Below are 25,199 nucleotides of genomic sequence, written 5' to 3' on the forward strand. Positions count from 1 at the left end.
ACTGGTGTACCTGCGAACCCTACAGAAATATTCTTTTGCCCTGACAGTGGTATATCTGGAACCAAGTGATGGTCTATTGAACACTTTTGCGCTCCTGTATCTACAAGAAAACGGTGCTCTTTATCCCCGACTCTCATCTCTACATAGGGTGCTTTCTGATTCACAGGAATAGACACTGGTTCCGACCCCCGTCTTGGGCTGTCCTATTGAGGGAATAACACATCATCCGATATGCATTCACTGCTATTACTGTAATACGCATTTTGTTGTGTATCAAAAATGTTCCCATCCCTTCCTCTAGCTCCCCCATTCTGGGTACTCCCATGTTGTTGGTTACCATGGCCCCGATTCTGGTTGGTAGTGTTCTGATGGTAAGCTTGATTCTGACCTCCTTGGTTACTTTGGTGCTGCTGCACATTATTCCTATTCGGTCCATTTGCGCCTGGGTGCCCCCGGTGCTGTCTTCTCTGACCACCCCCATTTCTATTTTGCAAATGTGGGCATTGCGCTCTCCAGTGTTCTTCCTCTTTGCAATATGCACACTGATTCTGCCCCAACGGCCCTCCATGCATATTTGAATTACTCCTTCCTTGTGCGTTCCCTCTCCCTCTATTGTGTCCGCTACTTGCTAAAGTAGCACTCTTGTCTTCAATAAGCATGCTCTCAAATCCTCCCCCACCTGTTTTAACAATAATAATTCATCAACAATCGCTTTTTGCGTCCTTCCTTTCCAAACCTCCTTGCTTCTATACCCAGGTGTGGAAAACATTTCAGCATATTCATTATCAAGTTCATTTTTAAGCGCAAAAAATCCATATACATGTTCCCTTATTTCTTCATCTCTTTCTTTACAACGTGCTAATGCATTTAAATCTAACAATCATTGTGGCGGTAATTTCCCAATTAACTGTTTTGATCTCCCTACTAAATATTCACCCATGCATTCCAACACTACCTGTCTTTCATTGCTTCTTCGGAAATCATACATCGAGTCCAATGCTGCCGTCCCATCGTTCCCTTCTATATACATCTCTGCTTGTACTTGCAACTCCCGCTTTCTCTCCTTGCTGATCGCACTACGGGTCACTCTTGTGCATCCACTTTGTGCAGTCCCATCTGTCGCCCCCGTAGTTTCGAGTTCAATCACGGGTGGGACGGACTGGTCTGTGTCTGTTTCTAGGGCAGGAGGTGCGGATGGCATAACAGGAACGGGAAGTGACTGTTGCGATTCTGGCTGGCTAATAGGAGGTGCCAAGTCTGCAGTCTGCGGCTGTGCTAGGATTTGAACAATTGGGAGGGGTGCGGGGGTTTGAGCAACAGGAGGGGGCTGGACAGTGGTTCCTGACGTCCTTGTTTTACTTTCTGGTCTTGGACCCCACTTTGTATCGGTCAACATTTTTTCTATTAAATCATCTGCTATATGCAATTCTCATTGTGGGTATATTTTTTTATTGTTCAACTGTTCACGTCTACCTGCCCTTCTCAGACACTCAGTCCACTCCTCCTCCTCCTTTTCTTCCGCTATTTTAGTTTTTGATTTATGCCTGCGCGTATCTTTCTCTCTACTTCTCCAACTAAGCATAGCTTCCCTTCTCCAGTCCCTAAGGATATCAAATGCTGCGGGACGTGCTTTCTTTCTTATCAATACCTTTTCCAAGTTATCTATTCTCTTAATCTCAAAACTCCCATTGATCGGCCACTGAAAATCTTCTTGGTTTCTGGTGTGCTTATGCCAAATCTCACAGAACATTATCGCACCCACACCATACTTCACATACATCTCATACGCCGGCGTTCCCCCAGGTGGCGCAACTTGGCCAATTTCCAAAGATTGTCTACCACAGCGGAAAAACCCCGCTAGGGTAGACAATACCACAGGCATGTTTTAACCTTACCGTCGGCTAATCAACCTTACACTTGGTGTTTGATTATGCAAAGTCAACTCGCAACCAATATCAGGGCTATTTCGAATCGGGGTACGACTCACCCTAAGTCAAATTGTCTTCCAAGACACAATTCGTCCGTATACTGACGCAACCAATGACGTTGTTTCTGCGTATCTTGGCTCTGCCTCGTTTCGGGGACCCTCGCCTCCTTGTTCTCTGGCCGGGCACGTTGATCAGGGATCAGATGTGTGCAGATCTGCAAAGGAGTCTCTCATCACTTATACAGGGCGCCCGGACACCTTTTGATCCCGGCTCGATCGTCTGTCATGATCTCTGCTTTGCTTCCAAAAGGTCAGGGTTTTCCCAAATCCCTTGGAAGCAGATCCATAACCCAGGTTCCGAGTGCCAACCAGTCCCAATTGGGACCTTTTGGACCCAGTCCTGGCGCCAGTGGCACCAGGCTCATAAATATGCCCAGTCCCAGCGCTGGAAGCGCCGGGCTCATAATGCTTGGGTGGACTTACCTGCAGCAGACCATGCTGCTTACTTGCCTGCCAGTTGAGCCTCTGATCCTCTTCTGTTTGGAACTACTTTTCCTGGTGGGTGGGGCAGGAGCCACTCCCTAGATTCAGAACACTGGAACTCTTCTGGAAAGCAGGAACTCTTTTCTTACCTAGGCGTGGCTGTGGAAGGAGACACCTAAGCACTACAGGAGGCTATTTAAACCACACCCGATGGATGAATCTTGCTTTGCGTTATTCTGCATCCTCTGCAGCAGAACGCTCATCGTGTCTTCTGCATCTGATCCTGGGCCTAAGGAAAAAGGCTTACCATCCTGAATCCAGTCTTCAGCAACACCTATAAAGACAAGAAAGAACAGGTTAGCATCACGGTCTTCAGTGACAGCTCTTCACTTACCTGATCCATCGGCTGTCACCAACGCCTCGCGCTGCATTCCGGCATCTGAAAGACAAAAGCTTACCAACTCTTCGCACGCTCCGGAGGCCTTCGGCGCTGCATCCCGCATCTGAAAGACAAAACAAGGTGCGTTTAAAGACATTGGGGAACTTTAATGCTCACGTGCCATTACTCCTTTCCACATCTAACCCAGTGGGTATTCCGGCATCCTGCAGCCGCTCCGAACTTGTACCTGCAAAATAAAAAGACAGAGCGCATCGTGAAGCAGGCAACAAGCGCTTACTTACGTGCTTCCAGGCGCTTCTATTCATCACACGGGCTCCATCTTCAGCTCACTTCAGCCCGTCATCCGCCATCGCCGGAACCCTGCAAAACAAGAAACATCATTACTAAAGACTTTAAAGACATTAGAATTACTCGAAACTTACCGTTCGTGCAGTAAACAACGGACAGCAGTCCTCTGAAGTCAAGAGGCCTGCTCCCCTTATCCAGTGAAGAAACTGGTTACAGCACCCTGCCCCGAGGCAGATGGAGAGCACGGCGTTCACTTACCTAAGGGGAGAGCGTTAACCTTTGGGGTTCTACAGGAGAAGGGAAAGGGAAGAAGAGAGAGACATTCAATAACCCAGTTCCTTAATCCCATATTTTCTATCTGCAGACATCTTACCCTTCGAGTCAGACATACAGTGCACAGAGGTCCAGCCCAAAGAGCCAGCCGTGTGTTACACATCACCTTTGAAGATACGGTATACGCCCAGTCAAGACCGGCGCCTCTACGGGAATCAGGTGAGCGTTACATCGTCCCGTCCTCGCCGTTCTCTCCGCCTTTCTCATTTTACAACGTACACGATGGAACAAGTGAGGGAGGGTCCCGATTCGGGTGCCATCTTGAAAGGGCCCCTAGGGGACCCTCGCGTAGTGGAAACAAGGAAAATCACCACACACTAACTGATACGCCAGACACAAGGTTGTATTCCCAAAAGCTAGGTTTTATTGCAAAGCAAATAGTCTCAGTTGGCCAACTCGGTCTCACGCCCCGCGACGTGGGTCTCCAGACCTCGAGGGACGCAAGAGAGCAAATAACGTACATCAGTTACATATATACAAAACGGACATCCTGCAATCAGTCATGACATGTTTATTATGCCCATTGTACAGTTTCTTTGAACTGGGTCTGATGATTGACAATTTCAACAAATATGACACCTTCGAACATCTATTTTATCAACAATATGCAACATTGCGAGTCTGGAGACATATTTCTTTGTTGAACAGAACACAGCGCTTCTGTTCTTACAAGCAAGCTGCTTACGAGGGAATAGTCGCATTCCAGGCCTTGCTATCTCCTATTTGCTATTCGTGTCCTGGGAGTCAGCACGCCCTGCTGTGCTTAGGAAAGGGGGGCCGTAAGAAAAGCATAATTCAAGCCTTTAGCTGTTTCTTTCTAGCATTTCTACCATATTAACAAGACTAGCTGGCATCAGTGAAATGATTAAATGCCGTGGTGCTCTTCCAAGGCTACATGCGGGAGGGGATTGGGCATGCCTCTCTGGGGCTGCCTACGTTCTGTTTCAACGAATAACTCCCGGCCTCGCGGCCTTGCTCTTTCGCTTTGAACAACAAAGTAATCAGTGAAGCAGAATAAGCTTTCCGCTAAGCAGTTTTGAACAAAAAGCAATGAGCAAACGTTAGAGAACAAAATGCCGATTCTAGTTACATTAAAAATGGCCGCACATTGGTCAAACTTATGAGTCTATATTTCTGACATTCAGTACATAAGACGGTTGGTCTTCGGCCAATATGATACATTGCCATTAATCGTGTGGTATCTATTTTCCTAGACTGACATCTGAGCTGCCACATGCGAAACATATACCTCCTTTTCTGGGGTCTGTTGGGGTTATGTGGAAGAGTTCCTATCTCTGCCCACTATGCCAACTCCCCACGCCCTCCTTGGTTTTACTGATGGCTCATTCTGCAGCCTGTGATGCCATGCTGAAGTCTTATTCCAGTTTGAGGTTTCATCAGCAGTAGTATTTCTTGTAGCTCTTTGTTATTGCAACTGTGCACCACTTGGTCTCCGAGTCCTTCAATTAATGTATGTTTCAAATTCACATTCATTAGCCAAACCACCCAGGACGGCAACACAGGATTCCATTTTCTCATTGACTCCTTGGTTTGGCACAAGAAATACGTGCCTCTCCAGCAGAGTGTTCCTTTTTGGGCTAAATTGTTCTTCCAAGGTGAGTTCTGTGGAGTGAAAGATTTTGCAAGTGTCACCCACACCTGTTAGGGTTTCAAAGACTGTCAATAGGGAGGACACAATCCCCTGGATATTCCAGGCAGTTGAGCAAAGTGGCTTGCTTTTGCTCAGCAGAAAAGTTGTTGCTGCCAATGGCAATCAAATGTCAGTTTCTCCAGTGTTGTCACGGAATGTTAGAATTACTGGTTGTGGTTTGGCAGGAGAGAGGCGTCTTTTTGACAACAACGCCAATTTAAAGTGCTATCAAAAGATCTGCATTATGTAAGGTTTTTCCTTACCACCTTAGGCGGTCTTGGACACTGATGAATCCAATGGAGTCATCACCGATTACCCGGCGGTGACCTCCCCATGTGGCCAGGGGACAGCAGCTGCTACCTGATCCTGTGTGCGGACATTAAAAACGTCTATTTAAACACCATTTGTCCAGTGACACCTATGGACTTCAACTCCCAGAATCACTCAAGTGCTGAGACAGGGAAGATGAAGGAGTTCGAACAAGGTAACAAGCACTTGAAGAACAACAGTCTGTTTTTTATCCGAATCACTTGTGCGTGGGACATTTAAACATGTCAAGTGCATTACTAAGGGTGGCAGTGCACGAGAAGATGGCTACTGTTTTATCCGTGTGCTCCTACCAGCCAAAGGGTTTCCAGTCATTGTGACATTGAGGAAGAGGAGGACTCCCAATCTGAACTAGAACTAATCCACTCTCCCCATGTTCCCACCTAATGAAAAGCACTGAGACAATTCAGAAACAATGTGTCGAAATGTACACACACTCCAAATAAATACAGAAATATAAGGTATAGACGTATAGGTCTTTAATTTAAGCTCAAACAAACAATGTTTGTTGCACCTAATAATGTAATATCCCAATGTAATAAATTATACAAAGTGTAAACATATAGCAACTTAACATACGGTTCTATTAACACTATCAGGCATGTTCTATAATATATCTAACATTATGTTAACAACAAAAAAGAAAAACCAATATAGATCAATGTGCACTTACCTGCAAAGGAGTGGGGCAAGTATAAATTGAATTCTGGTTCACAGTTTGCAAATGTTTTGTCAAATGCGCGGGAGCAATAGACCAGCCAAGCTTAAGAAAAACAAGAAATTGGACAATTTACTACAGACTTAACTAGAACATAAAATAACCAAATATTTTTGCAATTACAGCGTATGCCACATCACACATGATTACATTTCATATCATTAATTACATCTCATTTTATCATATCATTGAATGGATTAAGAATTGTGTCAATAAAGTTACAGGTATTGGATAAGTGAGAGAAAACCATGGTAATTGAGCAGGGAATGGTGAAAGAGGATAAACAGGGAGAAGGGAGTGTAATGCAGGGGTGGAGTTGGGAGCCGAAACATTGACGAGAAAATTGGAGGTGAGAAAGGAAGTAAGTTGGGAAATGCTCAGAAAAGTAAAGTGTAGAAACAACCTCTCTCCCTTTGCTGATCTCCCATGTATCTCTATTTTATACTTTCTTTCAACATGAGATTTCTTACTGCCCCAAAAGGAAAGCAAAGTATTTATTTGGTTGAATAACAAACATACTACAAATGGTAAAACACCGAGCCGTTTAGTTTACCTGGGGTGGATCGTGAGAAGAAAAAAAAAAAGAATCTTTCCTCCTTTTTTCACTGCCTCTGCATGTTCTTCTGAGTGCCCGAGTGTTTGCATGCAGTCTTCTCTTTTGACAATAAGAAAACTATAGGTATCCTGCATTACCAGTTTATCATACAGCAGCCATAATGTACATTGTGTATTCCCAGAAAGAATCTGCGTCATCCAGATATGCCTCACACAATTCCCTTAAATATTTATCAGTGAGGGCATAATGTAATTCACACGTTAGTCACATGGTTTAAGGATTGATTGACATATCACAGACTGTTGGTGGCTGAGAGAAGCAAGGACACGTGCTATGGTTTCTCCATGCATTTCACACGTTCCTGGAATTGCAGTCAGCATAGAGACTACATTGATTCACCGAACACATGCAGTGATTTTCAGTGAGGAGCATCTTCAAGACTTCTGAATGATCATTACATGTCTGCTGTGAATCCCAGTTGCAAACTGGCAGTGTTCAGGTCTTAAGGAGGATCCTCCAGCAAAAGCCAGACTACTGGATGAAGCAAATGTCAAGTTATTCCCTAGGGATTCTATTGCACCACAAGAATCAGAGCCTTAGAATGGCAATATATGTGGAGAAGCCAGAGTCACTTGCTCCTCCTAGACATCTTCTCTTGTGACAGGGTCAGAATGAAGAGGGGTGAGGGGGTGGGGGATGTGTGGAGGTCTGTCCCTAAAACCCTCTATATGCCACGAATGCCATAAATCATACTCACCCAATACCTTTCAATGCATTTGATGGCCACGGTTCTACCTTTTATATTGCAGGACTCAACTCCTAGAGTGCATCTGGGAGCAACTAAGAAAACCTGGACCACAGCAAGGGGATTGGAATCAAGGACAGCCCAAGAATGGAATTTCCATGTCAAACAAAAAAGACACCAAACCCGCCAACCCCAGACAGACACCAGACAAATGCTGGGGCAACAGAAAAACAGAGTGAGGAGAGACTGCAGGGGGTACAAGAGAGCCACAGAAACCCTCCCCAGACTGCATTGGCAAGAGAATTCATGAACACCCATGTAAAGCCACCAGGAAGATGAGCAGCCTGAGCTCACACCACACCATCAGAGACGGTTTCCAAAACTGTGCTCGAAAATGGGGAGTGAGGGGGATTTTAATACCTCTGATCTATGTAACCCAGGTCTTACAAAAAAGACAGGCACAGATTGTTTCATGAGGTCAAGCAAGTGCTGCAGCCAATGGAAAGGGGTACAGACCCCGCAGAACCACAGTATAAAGGGAGACAGAAGGACAGGCAGAGTGTGGGTTGCAGGGGTAAGGTCAAGAGGTGTGAAGGTGAACTGAGGGACCAGGCAGCGATTGAGCGGAGGAACAGCGTGCTGGAGAGTTGATGGCAAAATTGGAGCAGAGTGCAGGTCAGGTATTTTTGAGAGGGAATGGTACCAGTTGATTGTGTGTGTGTGTGTGTGTGTGTGTGTAGTGCAGAGTGAAGAGAGGTGCTGTGGAAAAGGCGTGTGTTTGGTGGGAGGTGGTGGAGACAGTGCAAGGTGATAGTGAGAGTAGAGGTGAGGGCAGAGTGAAGCGGGTGCTGCTAGTAGTGATTGAAATAGGTAGAGAAAGTGAAAGTGTGGTAAGGCGTAGATAGAAAAGAGAGGGGTAGTGTGAGAAACCAAAGGGCGTCTCACCCGCTAGCCCTCAGGACTTCATCCAGGTGGCCAGGACATAGCGATTGCTTTTGGATCCAGTTCCTGATCCCTACCACTGAAAGTTAGAGGTGAAGGTATGGATCAGGAGGGCCAAAGGGGCCAGTTAGATGTTGAAGAGCCAGGGGGAGAGGATAGAGCCCTGGGGAACACCACATGTAGAGAGAGAGGTGGTGGAGAGATAGGAACCAAGCTGGACCTGGGAGGATCAGTCCAGGAGGACAGAGATCAGCCAAGCCAGTGCCTGATCTGTGATGCCAAGGGTCTTGTGGAGACGCGTAATCAGGATGTTGTAGTTGACCATGTCAAAAGCAGAGGAAAGGTCGAGGAGCATGAGGATAGAGGGAGAACTAGAGACAATATTAGAAAGCAGATCTTTACGGGTGCTCAGCAGTGCAGTTTTCGTACCTTTGGCTGCTCTAAAGCCAGACTGATGGTCATGGAGACAACCAACAGATTCAGTGTGAAGGGTTAGCTGGGAGATAGCCAACTTCTCCAGGAGTTTGCCCAGGAAAGGAGTGATAGTGATCAGGTGATAGTTTGCCGGAACTGAGGGGTCAGCAGAAGCCCTTTTTAGTACGGGGTGGTACAAGGGAGTGCTTGAGAAGAGAGGGGAAGTACCAGTGGCGAAGGAATGATTATAGAAATCAGCCAAGGCTGGAGCACCAAAACCAATGTTGTCCTTGATGGTTCTGGAGGAGCGGGGGGACACCTGTTTAGATGGGACTTGCCTGGAAACAACTTCAGCTGCTACCGGAGAAAAGCAGGAGAGAAGGAAAGGGGGGCACCAAAGCGGGCCTGAGAGGGCTTGGGGGAGAGAGAGGAGAAGTGTTCGACAGTGCAAACAGGATGTCCTGGGATTTAGTAGTGAACTCAGATGCCAGAGCCGTGCAGAGGGCCTGGGTGGGTGTAGAGGAGGAGGATACTGCTGTAGTATTACCCAGCTTCTTGCAGATTTTGAAAGTTCGGCTGTCTTCTTAGAGAAAGCAGAGGTTCAGGCTTCAATGTGGACCCTCTTCTTAGAGAAGATGGAGTATGTATTGCCTTTGGAGCAGGCAGCAGGCCAGTTTTTTCAGAAGGTGTGCCCAAAGCTCCACTCATACGCTCAGCTACTCTGCACTTGCGTTTCAGAGCAGCCAAATCGGAGTTGTACCACAATTTTGCACTTTGTGGCAGGCTCCAGGCAGACACTCATAACAGGGGCAGGGATATCCAGAGTATTAGAGATGGAAAGGTGAAGGTTGGAAAATGCTGTGTCGGGATGGAAGAAGGTGGAGGCAAAGGCGGCCGCTGACACTCACTTCATAGGTCGAATGACCGCAAAGTAAGGTGGCAGTGCTGGGGGGGAGGGGTCAAAAAAGGGTCAGGAAGTTTCACGTGAGAAGAGAAAAGGAAGTGGTCAGTCCAGGAGAGAGGAGTGGTGATGGGATTAGAGAGGGGGATGCCTGAAGAAATTAGAGCATCCAAGTTAAGTTGTGTCTGGCAACCGACTGGAACAGAGGGTAGAATGGAGAGTCAATGAGTTGCATAGGTTGCGAAAGAGCCCAGAGGAGACTGGGGAGTCCAGGTGGATGTTGAGATCCCAAAGGAGGCGAATCTGGGTGGCGGAGGAGAGAAAAGATCAGCCCATTCAGAGAGAAAGGGGGTGACCGGGCCAGGTGACCCGTAGATGGTGGCCCAGGTCAGAGAGGCCAGGAGAGATGGAGAGCCAGCCATTCATCAGGAGCCGCTATGCTATAGCACAAAATAAATGTAGATGTTGTGTTAAGACTTCAGAAGTATAGACCTTGCTTTAAGGTGGGGTGGGTGGTGGGTGGGGAGGGTTGATGTTTGTGCCTTTCGTGTTGTATATTTGTGGAAAATGTTTATATCTTTGATGATATATTATCAATCAACTGTTTGGCAATCAGAGAATCTTTGGTCATTTCCTTACTGTCTTTTTCAGTATTTTTATTATTTCTAGATATACCACTTGAGTTATCTTCTAGTTGTTATTTTTAGATGTGTCTTTATTGATTTGTTATTGTTGAACTAAATAAAGAGTATTAAAAAAACAAAAAAGAGAAGTATAGACCTTGTACTATATAATGATAAAGTGTCCTGCTTCAAATTCAGAAACAAGAAATGCTTGAGATTTGTACATGACTTTGCTTAAAAAGTGATAATTATTTTAAAAGGCTTCATAGCAGGAGAAATACTGCATGAACAATAATGGTAGTGACATTTTTAAGATTATTAAATCAGACTACCTTGTAAGGCAGTCCGATAAGCTATTAGCATGTTTTTTAAATAGCTTAAAGTCAAATGTTTACAGATGATTAACATTTGTGTTTCTCTTAGATAATTTAATATAAAAAAGGTTGATTTTGCAATGGCCAATGTTAGGAAGAATTCTCTGTTTAGGCTGAATTTCCTAACCTAGTGAGTCCCCCAGCAGCTTTGCTGGATTTTGTGGGGTTTATTTTTTTCTCCTGCCAAGAGTGAGACTCTTATCCTCACTCTTGGACATGACTTGAGAGTGTTCTCTGTGACTTGCTATGTGCTTATGGGCTGGGGGGGTAAATTTCCCCATAGGCCATCATTGGTTTTTTGAATGTGTGTTACACAGCACCCTCAGTGCAGTAGCACAGGGGTGTCTTAGAGACCCGCAAAGATAGACTCCACACCCTGGGACTGACTACTGTCTCCCTGGGTCTGTAAAGTTACCATTGACTTTACTAGTCTTAATTTAGGAACTTAACCAGTACAAACCATCATACTGTGGAAGTACTGGTAGGGGCAATTAGATTGCCCCTGGGTCTGTTGTCGAGGGGGTACTGTCCCGTCCCCCCTCGCCGAGTTCTGGCTGGTGGCAGTGGATACCACGGAAATATTCCACCGAAATATTTCCCAATGGGATTTCCCATTGGTTTTTGATGCACCACTTTTTGGTGCAATGTTAAAGATACCGCCGGTTTATTTATTTAATATAAATTCACCGGTTGGGATTTTTTGCCGGAACTCGCCGCCAAAATGGCGTCTAGGTTCACTTCAGTAACCCTGAACCCGAGTCGAGCCTTTGTTCCACTTTTGGCGGGCTTCTGCATAGAAGCCCTCCAAAGTGGTGCCATTCTGTCTGGGTACCACAGGGGGTGTGGGAGGGGGTTTAGGCACCCTGGACCGAGTTGCCTTGCCAACTCAGGTCGCACTCTAGTGTGATTGGCCCAAGTGGTGAGCCACCCCGCTCACCACTTAGCATGTTTGAGTGACAGCTAGGCTGTATGAATGGGGGTTTGCTGCATAAAAGCAGGGTTTTTGGGACTGGTTCTTCAGAAGTCGCCACAGGACCTAAGAAGCCGAAGAGGGAGAAGCCGAGCCGACCTGCCAAGACGACACCACCGGTGAAGCCCTGCAGAATCGTCTCACCACTTTTCCCGACGACAGAGGAGATCTCCCGCCGGAGAGTCTTCTTCCCTTAACTGGTGGGGACAACCAGTTGCTGCCTTCTTTTTCGCCGTCCCGAAGCATCTCGTGGCCGCCTTGCCTGTGCCAAGCACCCCGGCAACCGGGATACCACTTTTTACCTCAACCGCGAAAGAGGGGTAAAAATCCTTTGTGACCGGAGAACTCCACGGCTGGCCTCATCCCTGGTAGTGCAACGACCTGCAGCCTTCCTCCCCGTCGAGATCACCTCTTCCTCGGGACGACGCCGCGACTTGCACCCACTACCAGGAACGACTACCACCGCTGGAGGAATCTTTCCACTTTTAAAGGTACTGTGATCCGCCCGGCCTCCCTTGCCACCGATTGTACGGGGTAGATTTAGCCCTCGGCTCTCGAACCTGGGTAGGTCTGGGACACCCTAACTAAACTTTTCAGAACCATAGTAAAACCGTTTTCTATTCACCTGCAAAGACTTGTGACATTGTGTGATCTTGGGCACATTTTCGCCTGGCTCCCTCTAACGCGGGCCCCGAACTAATTCCCCTTGTTCCACTATTGACTGTCTTTGCCAACCTCATGTGAAAAGTGTTTTACCTAACTGCTCTCTTTATTTCTGCCTTTTCCCTCCCTTTTGGTAATACTTGTTGGAGTACCATCTAACGTTAAGCGCTCACCTCTGGTTGGAAATAAGTGGTGTTAACTTAGAATTGTCCAACAAACGATTAGGGATGTACATGAGTAATAGTAACTGTGTTTGACTTTCTTATCTTTTCTAATGTGCTAGTGTAATTTATGAGTGTACCTTTAATAAATAAGTTTATACTTTTACACCTAGCTCTAGTCAGTGTTTGCTTGTGCTATTGTACCTCTGTACCTATTATGTATCCTCTGTATACTGCCTAACTCTTCTTGAGGGAAGTCTGACTGCTCAGCCACAGCTACCACAGTGAATCTGTGCGGTGCAGACTGCTACCAAGTGGGTTTACTGCCAACACCTGTAGTCTTAAATCTTTTGCAGTGGTCCCAGAGGGAACTGCACAGATTTCTGCCTAACAGCCAATTTTTTTAAATGGGCTATGTTTTGTATGTATACCAATGATATATTAAATGAATAATTTTTGTATAAAGCAATACATAAAACAAAATGCATAGGGCTATCACCATCATTTTTTGTATATTGTAAAATTACAAAAACAATCTCTGAAGCAAAGCTGGAGTATTTCACACATTAAGAATTGAGAATATACAGCAGTAGGTTGCACTTGGAAAAAGGCTTACTATTATATGTCTTTAATGGCAAAAATAGAGTGCAAATGGTGAGTGAGTTAAATGTTAACAGCAAGTGTTAAATTTGCGTATATGGCTATTAGCATAGGAGGACTGATATTCTTCCTTCTTTTCAGACTGAAAAAAGGTTTCACCGAATCGATCATCTTCTGCCTCTCATCAGTGTATGCATTTCTGCCTCCTATACTCTATGCTTAAGTACACAGAATCAAATTGCTTTGGTGAGGAGTATAGCTCTGTCACAACCTAGGACTGACAGTATTTCAGAAATGCACCAAAAATTCTTGAACAGGTTAGACAGCTGATGACTACTGCAGTGTGTGTCCTCGAAGGATGGGCACTCTGTAAGAACGTGTTTTCAATAAGATCACCATCAGGAATCTTCACAGAGACTAGTCTGTAGGAGTTGATGCCTGGTGAGCATAAGTATCATAACTATTGCAAGATGAATATAGTGGTAGGGTCAGTGAGGTGCCTCACAATATTAGGATTTATGTCAGAAATCATTTGATTGGTCCCCATTCTCTGGCGGTGGGAGAGAGTGAGTATTGTGACAAAATGAAGAGTATAAGGGTGAGTAGTAATTTAAGCATGTACTCAGCCCTCACACATCTACAAACAAACAGTGATCTGGGTCAGAAGGAGGCAGTATCGGATGAACCAATTCTCTCATTCAAATTTATTGACTTTCCTAACTTTCCCTATTCTAGAAGGCATCCCTACCTATCACAACTAAGGTGCTCATCAGTCATCAGTGAATGTCTTAAATTGTCCACCACCCAAAACTAACCTGACTGCCCTACCACAATAACAACTTAGGACAGGAGAATGATTCCCTTCTCCCGTTGTGGGCTCTGCTGCTCAAAAAACTTGACTTCAATAATTAATCTTCAGGTAATATCTGGTCACGGTCTTGATTAGTTCAAACAGTTCATATATGACTTGACTTTGCGTTTCTCAGACGATTATTGTTTTGACTTCTATCACTTTCCTCTTGATTCTTCCTATACAAACGTGTTGTTCTCTCTTCGTGAGATAAACAGTTTGACCATTTGAAAGTTTCACCTTCTAATTTCCTGTCTTGAGGGGTTACTCATATAGGACAGACTAAAACAGTATTGATTCTTATTCAATTCTTGAGGATCCACAGTTTGTATTTCTTTATCTTGACTGACACGAGTAAGATTGGTTTCATAATCTTCATTCACTCCACTGGATTGAAGTATCAAAGTTGATTTATTTGGACTGGGACGAGTATGATTGGTCCCATAATGATTCCAACTTCCCTTCCCGGGTCTCCCGTTATCCCAGTTACCTGAGACTTTTAGGAGTAATGTCACTGGGGCTTCTTGTGGCTCGGGGCTGTTTCTCTGTACTGTTAGGTTTCTCTTACTCCTTTATGGCTTTCTTTTTCATATTGTAGAGGATGGTCCCAAGGTACTTCCTGTATTGTTCTGTGGTTTGGCCTGCAGGGTGGTTTCGGCATTGTTAGGGGAATCCCTGTCCACCACAAGTCTTTTGTGGTCATGCCACCACCTTCAGTATATTTCACTCCTTCTGCACTCCAGGATGCTCTGCTCCGTCTGCTTCTCTGACTTTACTCCATGTAAGACACTGCGCATGCCTCTCAGCTTTGCATTCCCTTTTGGGTACAGGATGCTGCATGTTCAATTCTCTCTCTCTTCACCAGGCAAGATGCTGCGCGTCTGCTTCTTCCTTTCTCTGCCAGGTAAGATTCTCTGCACCCACTTCTCTCCCAGCAACTGGCAGCAGCCACGTTTTGTAACTCTTTCTATTGCCAGTCTGCTCCCACTGTCGGTATGGCGTATGCTTGGGACTGTAATGCTCACCTGATTCCCGCAGAGGCGCCGGTCTTGACTGGGTGAATGCCGTATCTTCAAAGGTGATGTGTAACACACGGTTGGCTCTTTGGGCTGGACCTCTGTGCACTGTATGTCTGACTCGAAGAGTAAGATGTCTGCAGATAGAAAATATGGGATTAATGAACTGGGGTTATTGGGTGCCTCTCTCCTCTTCCCTTTCTCTTCTCCTGTAGAACCCCAAAGGTTAACGCCCTCACCTTAGATAAGTGAACGCCGAGCTCTCCATCTGCCTCGGGGCAGGGTGCCGTAACCAGTTTCTTCACTGGATAAGGGTGCAGGCCTCTTGACCTCAGAGGACTGCTGTCCGTCGTTAACTGCACGAACGGTAAGTTCTGGGCACTTCAAATGTCTTAAAAGTCTTTTGTAATGATATCTCTTGTTTTGCAGGGTTCCGGCGATGGCGGATGGCGGGCTGATGAGAGTTGAGGATCGAACCCGCGTGAGGAACAGAAGCGCCTAGAAGCACGTAAGTAAGCGCTTGTAGCCTGCTTCACGATGCGCACTAACTGTCCCTTTTATCTTGCAGGTACAAGTTCGGAGCTTTAGAGAAGCTGAAGGGTGCTGGAATACCCACTGGATTCGGCGTGGGAAGGAGTAATGGCACGTGAGTAATAAAGTTGCCCAATGTCTTTAAACGCACCTTCTTTTGTCTTTCAGATGCGGGATGCAGCGCCGAAGGCCTCCGGAGCGTGCGAAGAGCTGGTAAGCTTTTGTCTTTCAGATGCCGGAATGCAGTGCGAAGACCTCCGGAGCATGTGAAGAGTAGGTAAGCCTTTGTCTTTCAGATGCCGGAATGCAGCGCGAGGCGTTGGTGACAGCCGATGGACCAGGTAAGAGATGCGCTGCCACTGAAGACCGCAGTGCTAACCTGTTCTTTCTTTGTCTTTACAGGTGCTGCTGAAGACTGGATTCCAGGATGGTAAGCCTTTGTTCCCTTAGGCCCAGGATCAGAAGCAGAAGACACGATGAGCGTTCTGCTGCAGAGAATGCAGAATAACGCAAAGCAAGATTCATCCATCGGGTGTGGTTTAAATAGCCTCCTGTAGTGCTTAGGTGTCTCCTTCCACAGCCACGCCTAGGTAAGAAAAGAGTTCCTGCTTTCCAGAAGAGTTCCAGTGTTCTGAACCTAGGGAGTGGCTCCTGTCCCACCCAACAGGAAAAGTAGTCCCAAACAGAAGAGGATCAGGGGTTCAACTGGCAGGTAAGTAAGCAGCATGGTCTGCTGCAGGTAAGTCCACCCAAGCATTGTGAGCCCGGCGCTTCCAGCGCTGGGGACTGGGCATCTTTATGAGCCTGGTGCCACTGAAGCCAGGACAGGGTCCAAAAGGTCCCAATTGGGACTGGCTGGCACTCGGAACCGGGGTTATGGGTCTGCTTCCAAGGGAGTCGGGCAAGTCCTGATCTTTTGGAAGCAGAGATCATGACAGGGACTTCCCTGGCATACATCCAGGTCTTTCGTTATTACTCTTGCTTGGTCGCTTCATCCCAGTGGAATGGCATATTGCATTTAAAGAGATATTTATTTATTGCCTCTGAATGACAATAGCAGATGATGCTGCTGGTTTCTTCCTCATGCATGGTTCCACAGTAGATGTTCTCAGAGGTATTATGGAGAGGGCTTTTCGGTAGTTCCTCATCAGAACAGGGTTCCTTGTGGGTCATTACAGCTTTCCCGGGAAAGCTGCTTTGCCGTCTCTGCCGCCCAATATACAGGTGTTAGGATATTAGAGGTGGCAGAGTAACAGTAAGTTCCTATTCCATGGAGCCCCATAGGACTCCATGGGATGGGAACTTCTGAAGCACCAGCACCGTTGTTTCAGTGATTTCCGGTAGGGGGCTGAAATCAGGGCACGTCGGGCCTGCCGGTAGTCCACTGCCTCTACAGGCAGACTGAGTAAGCCGGTCCAGAAAAATGCTGTAGCCGGTAGTACCGGACGTTTCACTGGCATGTTTCCACAGACTGGCTTACTCGTAATGACCCCCTTGCACCTAAAGGGGGAGTCTCTTCCGTTGAGGTCCCACTTGCTGCTACCGCTAGGGAGGGTACTCTGGAGTGGGCTCACCTCCCTAGCCTCACAAGGGGGGCTCTCTCTTGTGGAGAAGGGATGAATTCTTCCGATCCGTCACAAATCCCAATCATAAAGGTAAAATGGGCACAGTCAAGAGATATACCTCCTTCGCCTTTTGTGGTAAAGTGAGCAGAGGGAAGACTATACTCCTAACAGGGGGTGTGAATGTTATTCAATAGTAGCCCAAGAAGCAAAGCATCACAGCTCCAAATTTAGGGAATGTCCAAATGAAGGTTCTATAAAAATGTATAGACCAATTGAACAGACCGTCTGCAAGGAAGCGAAATGGACACAACTGCACACAACCCACCCATGTGGACAGAACAGAGAAAATGCAAGTTAAGAGAAGGCAGTGTTCTGGGCGCAGGGGCAATCGAAATGGCCACTAAGTTTTTTAAAAAGTATTTGTCTTGAGGAAAAAGGTACAAAGTGTGACCAAACCAGTCTCAAAGCCCCAAAATGGACCAAAGGGACAGGCACAGACCAATAGTACCTTCTTGGCAGGTCAACAATGGCGAACCAGGCTGTTTGGTGCTGTTAGAGACTGTTCAGGAGCAGCAGTCGCATTGTTTTAGGAGGTAAGCAGCATCCAGTGGGGAGGTGGGGGGTGAATAAGGGAGGGGGGTCAAACAGGAGCTCATTGCGGTTTGAAGGCAATGCTTGATGAGCGGATGGTGAGGGCCACCAGGGTCAGTTTGACGGTTCGACTGCAAAGATGCTGGTGAATGGAAGCACTGGTCTATGGAATTGGTTCTATGAGGTGCTCATGGGGCTGTGGAATGTGAGGGCCACCGGGGTTGGTTCGATGGTTGATTAGATAGCGAAGACACTAGCGACTTGATGGGCATGTTCGGTTTAAGCTGTTTGATGTAGCATCTGAGGTTCCTCCAGGGTCAGTTGGACTGAGGATGTAGATCAGCAGTGAAAAAGCTGGTGGGGTGAGCGGCGGTTCGAAGGTGGCAGATGCAGTAGGGCGCATGTAGTTTGAGCGGAGGCAATGATATGCTCAGCTAGTGTGGTGCAGCGGTGAACAAGTTTGAATGAGCAGTTCGAGTGCTAAGAGCTTAGCTAGTGCCAAAGGCAGCACCAGACAGACATGCTGGTTCAATAAGCAGTGAAACTGGTTTGATGACAGTTTGACCATCTCGATGCAATGAAATACAGGGCTATTGGCTCTGAGGATGCCTGGGAGTCCCGCTTTAGGGTCTCTTGACATGTTCAGTCTGTGTTCTCAGGTTACCGGCAAGGGAGACTTGTGAACACAGCGGCCCTCCACCACGATAATGCCCTTGGCAGCAGTGTGACTGGCCGAGATGCAGGTCGTGTTCCAGCAGCAGGTTCACCCCCAATGTGCCCTGGGTATGGGTAGGGAAAAAGGCTTGTCCCTGCCTTGGACACTCAGTCTTCACCTATGGAAAGTCACATCGCCCAACATAATTTTTCTTAGGTGTTTGTTCCAAAGTTAATCTGTGAAGGCGTGGGAGACCCCTTCTTTTAAAGGCAAATGTCCCCGGATGATTGGACTAAAGCTAGTCTGATTGAAGGGCCCAATTCCTGTTGTTGGAACACATGGACTTTGCCTCCTGACATCAGACTGAAAGTGCTTTGTGTTACAGGAAATGGAGCTGACAGGAGGGAAAGTTAGAGGGAAGGGAAAACAGGGGGGAGGGGGGAGAGGGAAAGAAAAAAAAGGGGGGGCAGAGGGGGGAGAGAGGGAGGAGGGGGGCTGGAATAGGGAAGTCAAATGCCAGGGGGAGATAAGGGTGGGGAGAGAGCAAAGCAATAAAAAAAAAACTCAGCTTCAGGGACCATGGTCCGACAGACCGTCGAATTTGACATAGGATGACTTAATGGCACAGTGTGTTCTTAACAGAGTCAATATTTCCCTTTCGGTGGGCCTCACACAGTCTCAGCGGCTACAGGGTCGCCCTTGGCCTTCAGCTAACCGCCTCCCATCTTCTTCATATTTTCTCCGCTTTTTGCGGGCAACCTCTTGCTTTGAACACCCGGTGCTCCATTACAGCACATATGTCCACGTCCGTGACCCACTGGTCATAGCTGGGTGTGCGCTCCGAGCCCCAAAATTGTGCAATGTTCCGCCTAAGGACTGCAAACGCAGTTGACCACAGCAGTTTATCATAGCGGGATAAGTCAAATTCACTGGAAACCCCCAAAAGCAATTGTTTCGGGCACCTCTGTATCGTCTTTCCCAGAACGCTAGACAGTTTGTCGCAGCATTTCTGCCAGAGCAGCTGAATATTACTACATTCCCACAGAATATGAAAAAAGGTACCTTCCTCTCGCTTGCAGCGTAGGCACTTTGCGTTCGAGGCCCTGCCCCAGCGGAAGAGGGCCACTCTCGGGTAGTAGGTGTGATGCAGGATCTTCAACTGGACGAGTCGGAGCCTCGAGGAGATAGTTGTTTCACGCGGGTACATCAGGGCCTTCATCCAGTCCTCTGGGAGGAGTGGATCCACGTCGCGTTCCCACTTTGATTTCAGACTGGATAGTTCCGGTGTCGCGAAGGAAGTTATCACATTGTAAATGGTGGAGGTGACCTTCCTCTCTACCCGATCCAGGACTATGTTTCGTTCTAGCGGGGAGCTTTCCGGCAGGTCTTGTGTGATCTGTCGATGGGTCGTCCAAGCATGATTCAGCTGCATGTGGTGGAACCTCTCTGTGTCCGGCAGGGAGAACCTCTCTTGCATTATCTCGAATGTTGCCAGGTTGTCCTCATGTAACACATCCCCAACGCTAGAAATTCCACGCTGGGTCCACTCGGGCAATCTCGGTAGTTTTCGTATTTCGGGAAGGTTGCAATTGTTCCACACGGTTGGGCCAGTGTTATTTTCCCACTCCACCCTAAGTATCGAAGCGCTTCCTTCCAAACTCTCATTATGTGTGATGCCATATCAGATTTTGGAGGGCGATCCAAGTCTCTGTAGAGGTGCTCTATTGGCTTATTTGTGGTGTTACAGTGGAAGCCCTTGATGTGTGGGAGGCTCCCGTCGCCGTGAAGCATATCGTTTACCACCTCCATCTGGCTGGCCCAGTAATATGATTGCAGCCTGGGCAGCCCGATCCCCCTCTTCCCAGATGGACCTCTGAAGGATAGCAAGAGCAATTCTTGGGTGACCTCCTTTCCAAAGCAGTTTCCTGAGGATGCATTCGATTTTGTGGAAGTCCCGATGGTGGATGTACAATGGCGCGTTCTGCAGGATGTATAGGAATTTAGGGAGGGCAATCATTTTGAACAAAGCTACCCTACCCATCAGCGTCAGTGGCAAGGAGATCCAGTGGCGAGTGTCGTCTGCAAATCTTGCTACCAATGGGGAGAGGTTTAAGGCTGTGTATTCAGTAAGGTGCGTTGTGATGTGTATCCCCAGGTATTTGAACTGTTCCTTCTCGATCTGGTAGGGGCCGGTTGCCAGACTCGCCAATGAGGTGTCCCCTATAAGGAAGAGAATGGATTTGGACCAGTTCATGCGTAATCCGCAGAATGCCTCATATTGGCCCAGCAGTTGCATAACTCTGGGGCAAGAAGTGTTTGGGTCCTTCAGGTAGATGAGTAGGTCATCCGCATAGAGGGATATTCTGTCTTCCCAGGTCTCGGACCACCGGAAGCCCTCCCAGGTTAGATCGTTTCGCAGCAGGATCGCCAGGGGTTCGATCGCAATAGCGAAAATCATGGCCGGTCGTGGGCAGCCCTGCCTTGTACCCCTTCCCAGACCTTCTGATCGCCAGCCGTTGACCCTGGTCCTAGCAACCGGGGATTCATACAACAGCCGCACCCAACTCCTGAAGTTCTAACCGAAGCCCATGCAGCGCACTATGGTCCAGACAGCCTCCCATCTCACTGAATCAAAGGCATTTTCAAAGTCAATTACTAACAGGGCTAGTGGCCCCTGTTTGCTGTAGGCTCTTTCCAGAGCTGAGAATAGCCTCCGGAGGTTCATGCGAGTTGATCTTTGTGGCATGAAGCCGAACTGGTCCGGATGAATCGGAGAGGGAATTACCTGTTGTAGGCGGTCCGGTAAAAGCTTTGCCAGTATTTTAGTCTCGGAGTTGATGAGTGAAATGGGCCTGTACGAGCTACATCTTTCCGGGGGCTTGTCCGGCTTGGGTATCACTACTATCGTTGCTTCTCGGAGATCTGGAGGGAGAATGCCCTTTTCACGTGCATGGTGGTACATTTGCAGTATTTGGGGGGCTATCACATTGGTACCCACCCTTCGCCATAGTTCCACCGGGAAGCCATTTGGACCAGGGGTCTTACCGGTCTGGAGAACAGAGATGGCGGCTAGGATCTCATCCTCAGTGATCTCCCGCTCCAGCTGTTGCCGCTGTGCCTCATTTAGGCTAGGGGTTTCAATTCGGTCCATAATCGTAGCGTCCATCGGGGTTGTGGATTCACTGTATAACTCTGCGTAGTATTCCGCGAAGCCCTGGGTTATTTCCTGGTCCGTCACCCTTGCATTTGATCCTTCCGCTTCGAGTCTCCGGACATGGCTGCGCCCCTGCTCCTTCCTTTCCAGCCATGCCAGCATCTTGCCGGCCTTTTCGCCTGTTTCATAGATCCTTGCTCTCATTGCAGTGTGCGCTTGGTGAGCATTGTCCATCGCGATGCTTTGCAATCTTTTTTGTGCTAGTAGCAACGTCCGATTAGAGGCCGGCGTGTTTTCGTTTATGTGCCCCTCCTCTGCCTGTTTGACATGAAGCTCCGCTTCAAGAATCTTGCTCATGTGCTGCCTCTTTTTGGCCGCCGTCCATGATATTAGTTCGCCTCTCAGCACCGTTTTATAGGCTTCCCATAGCATTTCAGGGTTCGTTGCCGTCTGTGTGTTTAGCTCAAAGTATGTGTTGGTGGTCTCCTGTAGTCTGTCTACCAGCTCAGGATCTCCCAGATAATAACTGTTCAGGCGCCAGCATGGCGGTGGGATCTTCCGGGACGTTATGAGTAACATTTCTAGTGGAGAGTGGTCAGAGATGCCTCTAGGCAGCATGTTTATTTCCTGTGCCCTATATAGGTCAGTTGCGGGAGTGAAGAAGTAATCTAGTCTGGAGAGCGAGGCATGGGACCCGAATGGAAAGAGTATGCTCTAGTGTCTGGGTGAAGTTCCCTCCATACATCGCACAGGCCGAGTGCGTTGGCGAACGTGGCAAGCCTGGTGGGGACGTTGGGGTTCCTGTTCCGTATGTGCGATCTATCCAGGGATACATTCATGACTTCATTCAAGTCACCACCTAGTATCATGCAGTTGGAGGGATCATTAGCTATTAGCGGGGTAATGTCAGTGAGTAGTGGCTCTAGAAGGGTTGGTGGTGCATATATAGCTATCACTGCGATGGATTGCCCCCATAAGTCACCCGTCACATATATGTATCTGCCGCCTGTATCAGGGGTCACCGTGTAGAGGTGGAGGGGGAGGCTTTTGTGTACTAAGATCATGACGCCTCTTGAGCCCATCGTGAAGCCCGAGTGGAATGTCAGCTTATAATTTGTACGTCTGAATAGGGTACATTCTGTGCCTGCAAGATGTGTCTCAGATAGGAACACTATATCAGCCCCCCGTCTGTTCAGAAATTGGCGCACCAGACGGCGCTTGATTGCATTGCCCAGACCATTGACGTTCCACGACATGAGCCTCAGTGTTCTGAGAGCATCGACATTACTACGATACTCTGCCATGTAAGCATGTGCTGGTAGCTGCCCTAATTGTCACTGGCAGCGTTATGCACCTATTGGAAATATGCCCGTGGTGTACTGGCATCCTTTCTGGCCATGTTCCCCTATTAGTTCGACTGGTCCCTAATGAAGCTGTATTTAACAAACCCCAAACCCCCCACCCCATACTCCTCCCAACTAGAAGCTTCGGTCGCCCGAACAAAGGATCTATGGTATCAACTGGACACCTAACATGCACACAACTTAATATCAAGTAAAAGTGGCCTTCCCCTAAGTGGGACCCAGGGGGAAGGTAATACTCCTCTAAAGGTGGTCCCCGAGGGAGTCTACACGTATACTACACGTGGAATTTGTTGCACTCTCGGGGGGGTGGGGGGTCTCCTTTTACTGTAGGGCTTGGGCCATGCCGCTACAGGTGGATATGTGCTGCCTATCATTGCGTGTGTGTGTGTACTGTAGGAAGATCTATAGTCTGACTTGGGTATCTCAGTGTGGCCACAGGATATTGACAGCCGTTGTTTCACCCCCCTCACCCCACCCCCCCCACCAAGTCTTCCGGTGGGTCCTGCGCTGGTGGTCGTCTGGGTTCTCGCCGTTGGTCTGGCGGAGGTCTTCGATTTCTTCCCTTATTTTCGAGGGGGGCGGACCAATCTTCCCTCTATGTTTTGCTCGGCCCCGCGCCAGGCCTCCTTAGGATCACAAAAATGGACTGTTGTGCCTTTGTGATAAATCTTGAGTTGTGCAGGGAAGAGCAGGCCGTCCTTCACTCCCATCGTGTGTAGCTGCCTTTTCAGGGGGTCGAAGGATTGCCTTGCCCTTTGCACTTCCCCCGTGTAATCCGGGAAAAAGGCGATTTTGGAGCCATTGAACGTGACAGCTCCTTTGGCGCACGCATGTTGTAGTAGGGCGTCGCAGTCTCTGTAGTTTAAGAATCTTGCTACTACAGTTCATGGGGGGGGCGCCAGGCGGTGGTCTGCTCGTGGGTACTCTGTGTGCCCTCTCTATGGAAAAAAACTTGAAGGCATCGGGCTCGTACAGGTCGGAAAGCCATTGTTCTAGAAAAAGTTCCATGCAGGCGTCCTCTGCCTTTTCGGGTATACCAAGGATGTGCACATTGTTGCCTCTGGACCTGCCCTCTCCCTCTTCAATTCTGTCTTCCAGCACCTTCAATTTGGATGTCGTGTTATGGAGTTGCTGTTGCATGCTGTTCATCCTGTCCTCCGTGTTGGAAATGCGCTGCTCAGCCTCAGCTGCTCAGCCTCCCCGGTGCGTGCCGTTAGTTTTTGGAGGTCGTGCCTGAGGAGGGAAACATCCATACTTATTCCGTCCATTTTCTGTTCCATGGACGTGCGGGAGTCAGCTATGGCAGCCATGATGTCTTTCAGCAAGATTCCCTGGTCCGTCTCCATTTCATCTGAGGATTGCGGGTGGTGGTCAGTGGGCTGGGGTGGAGTAATGGTGTACTGATCCGTTCTGCTCTGAGTGGAAAGCTTCCTCGGCCTATCCTTCCCCATGGTGCCAAGTCCACCTTGTACCACTCGCCACTTGCGCTATATGGGCCGATGTGGGCGCCCGTCCAGCCAACTTTTGCCTGAGCACTACGCTTCCTGGTGTGCCTCTTGTCTCTTTTACCTTGTTGGTAAGTCAGTCCCTTTGTTGTGCTTCTACTCCTGGGCCGACGCAGCTCCGCGCCTCTAGGGAGCCTCCCTCAGAGCCCTTCGCCGTCGCAGCCGCCCGCTGCCCAGCCGCAGCACGCCTTCCAGGGCAAGGCATATCCCCCGCTGTGGGCCCACGGGTCCGCACGTGTGTCACTGGATCAGCGGCACCCGCATGAACGGAAAGGCAAAAGGGCCTCTCTGCTCGCCTGTTGTCGGGGGGCAGGGCTCACACAGGGACACGGCCCACTCTCCCTTCGCTGGCCCTCTTGGCCCCGCCGATGGCGTTCTGGTCCGATGCTCCAGCCGGACCTCCCAAAGGGTGGGAGCCGGCGCGGGAAGCTCGGACTCCACTCTTCGGCAGATTCTCTCACCGCTCTCTTGTCTGTGCTGACCTGCGAGAGCGCGCCGGCCGATCGGGACCTCTCTGGAACCCCGCCGGGTCCGCACCTTTCTGTCTGTTGCGGGCTGGACACTGCGTCAGCGCGGCCTCCCTGGATATGCGCAGGACGTTCAGCTGTGTGCGCCCGCGGCTGTTTTGAAGGCGCGCTAGATGCTGTCACCACTGAACTTCACACGGCCGTCTCCGGTGAATCCAACCGCGGTTTTCTTTGATCTTCACTCCGGGTGTGCCCAGGGATGTTCGCCGTCACATCGGGGTATTTCCAGCTCTTGTTACGCCCGAAAACAGGCTTTTTTAAAACAGGATGTTAGTGCGGCCACGGGAGCTGAGCAGACGCATGTCTACTGCATCCCGCGGTTAGCCACGCCCCCCACCAGAACTCAGTTATGACTTATATCTAAA

General features: G+C 48.4%; 1 protein-coding gene across 10 annotated transcripts in view; it reads right to left on the reverse strand.

The window, feature by feature from the left end:
- KYAT3 (kynurenine aminotransferase 3) overlaps positions 1 to 25,199 on the reverse strand; it is a 597,660-nt gene that overhangs the window by 181,430 nt on the left and 391,031 nt on the right. For all 10 annotated transcript variants that reach the window (XM_069641743.1, XM_069641748.1, XM_069641750.1 and 7 more), the window contains one exon: positions 6,083 to 6,172. In XM_069641743.1, coding sequence (XP_069497844.1) covers positions 6,083 to 6,172 — 90 coding nt within the window. The remainder of the gene's footprint in view (positions 1 to 6,082; positions 6,173 to 25,199) is intronic.

The sequence above is a fragment of the Ambystoma mexicanum genome, chromosome 1q (genome assembly GCF_040938575.1).
Source record: "Ambystoma mexicanum isolate Mex_15411 chromosome 1q, UKY_AmexF1_1, whole genome shotgun sequence".
Lineage (NCBI taxonomy): Eukaryota > Metazoa > Chordata > Amphibia > Caudata > Ambystomatidae > Ambystoma > Ambystoma mexicanum.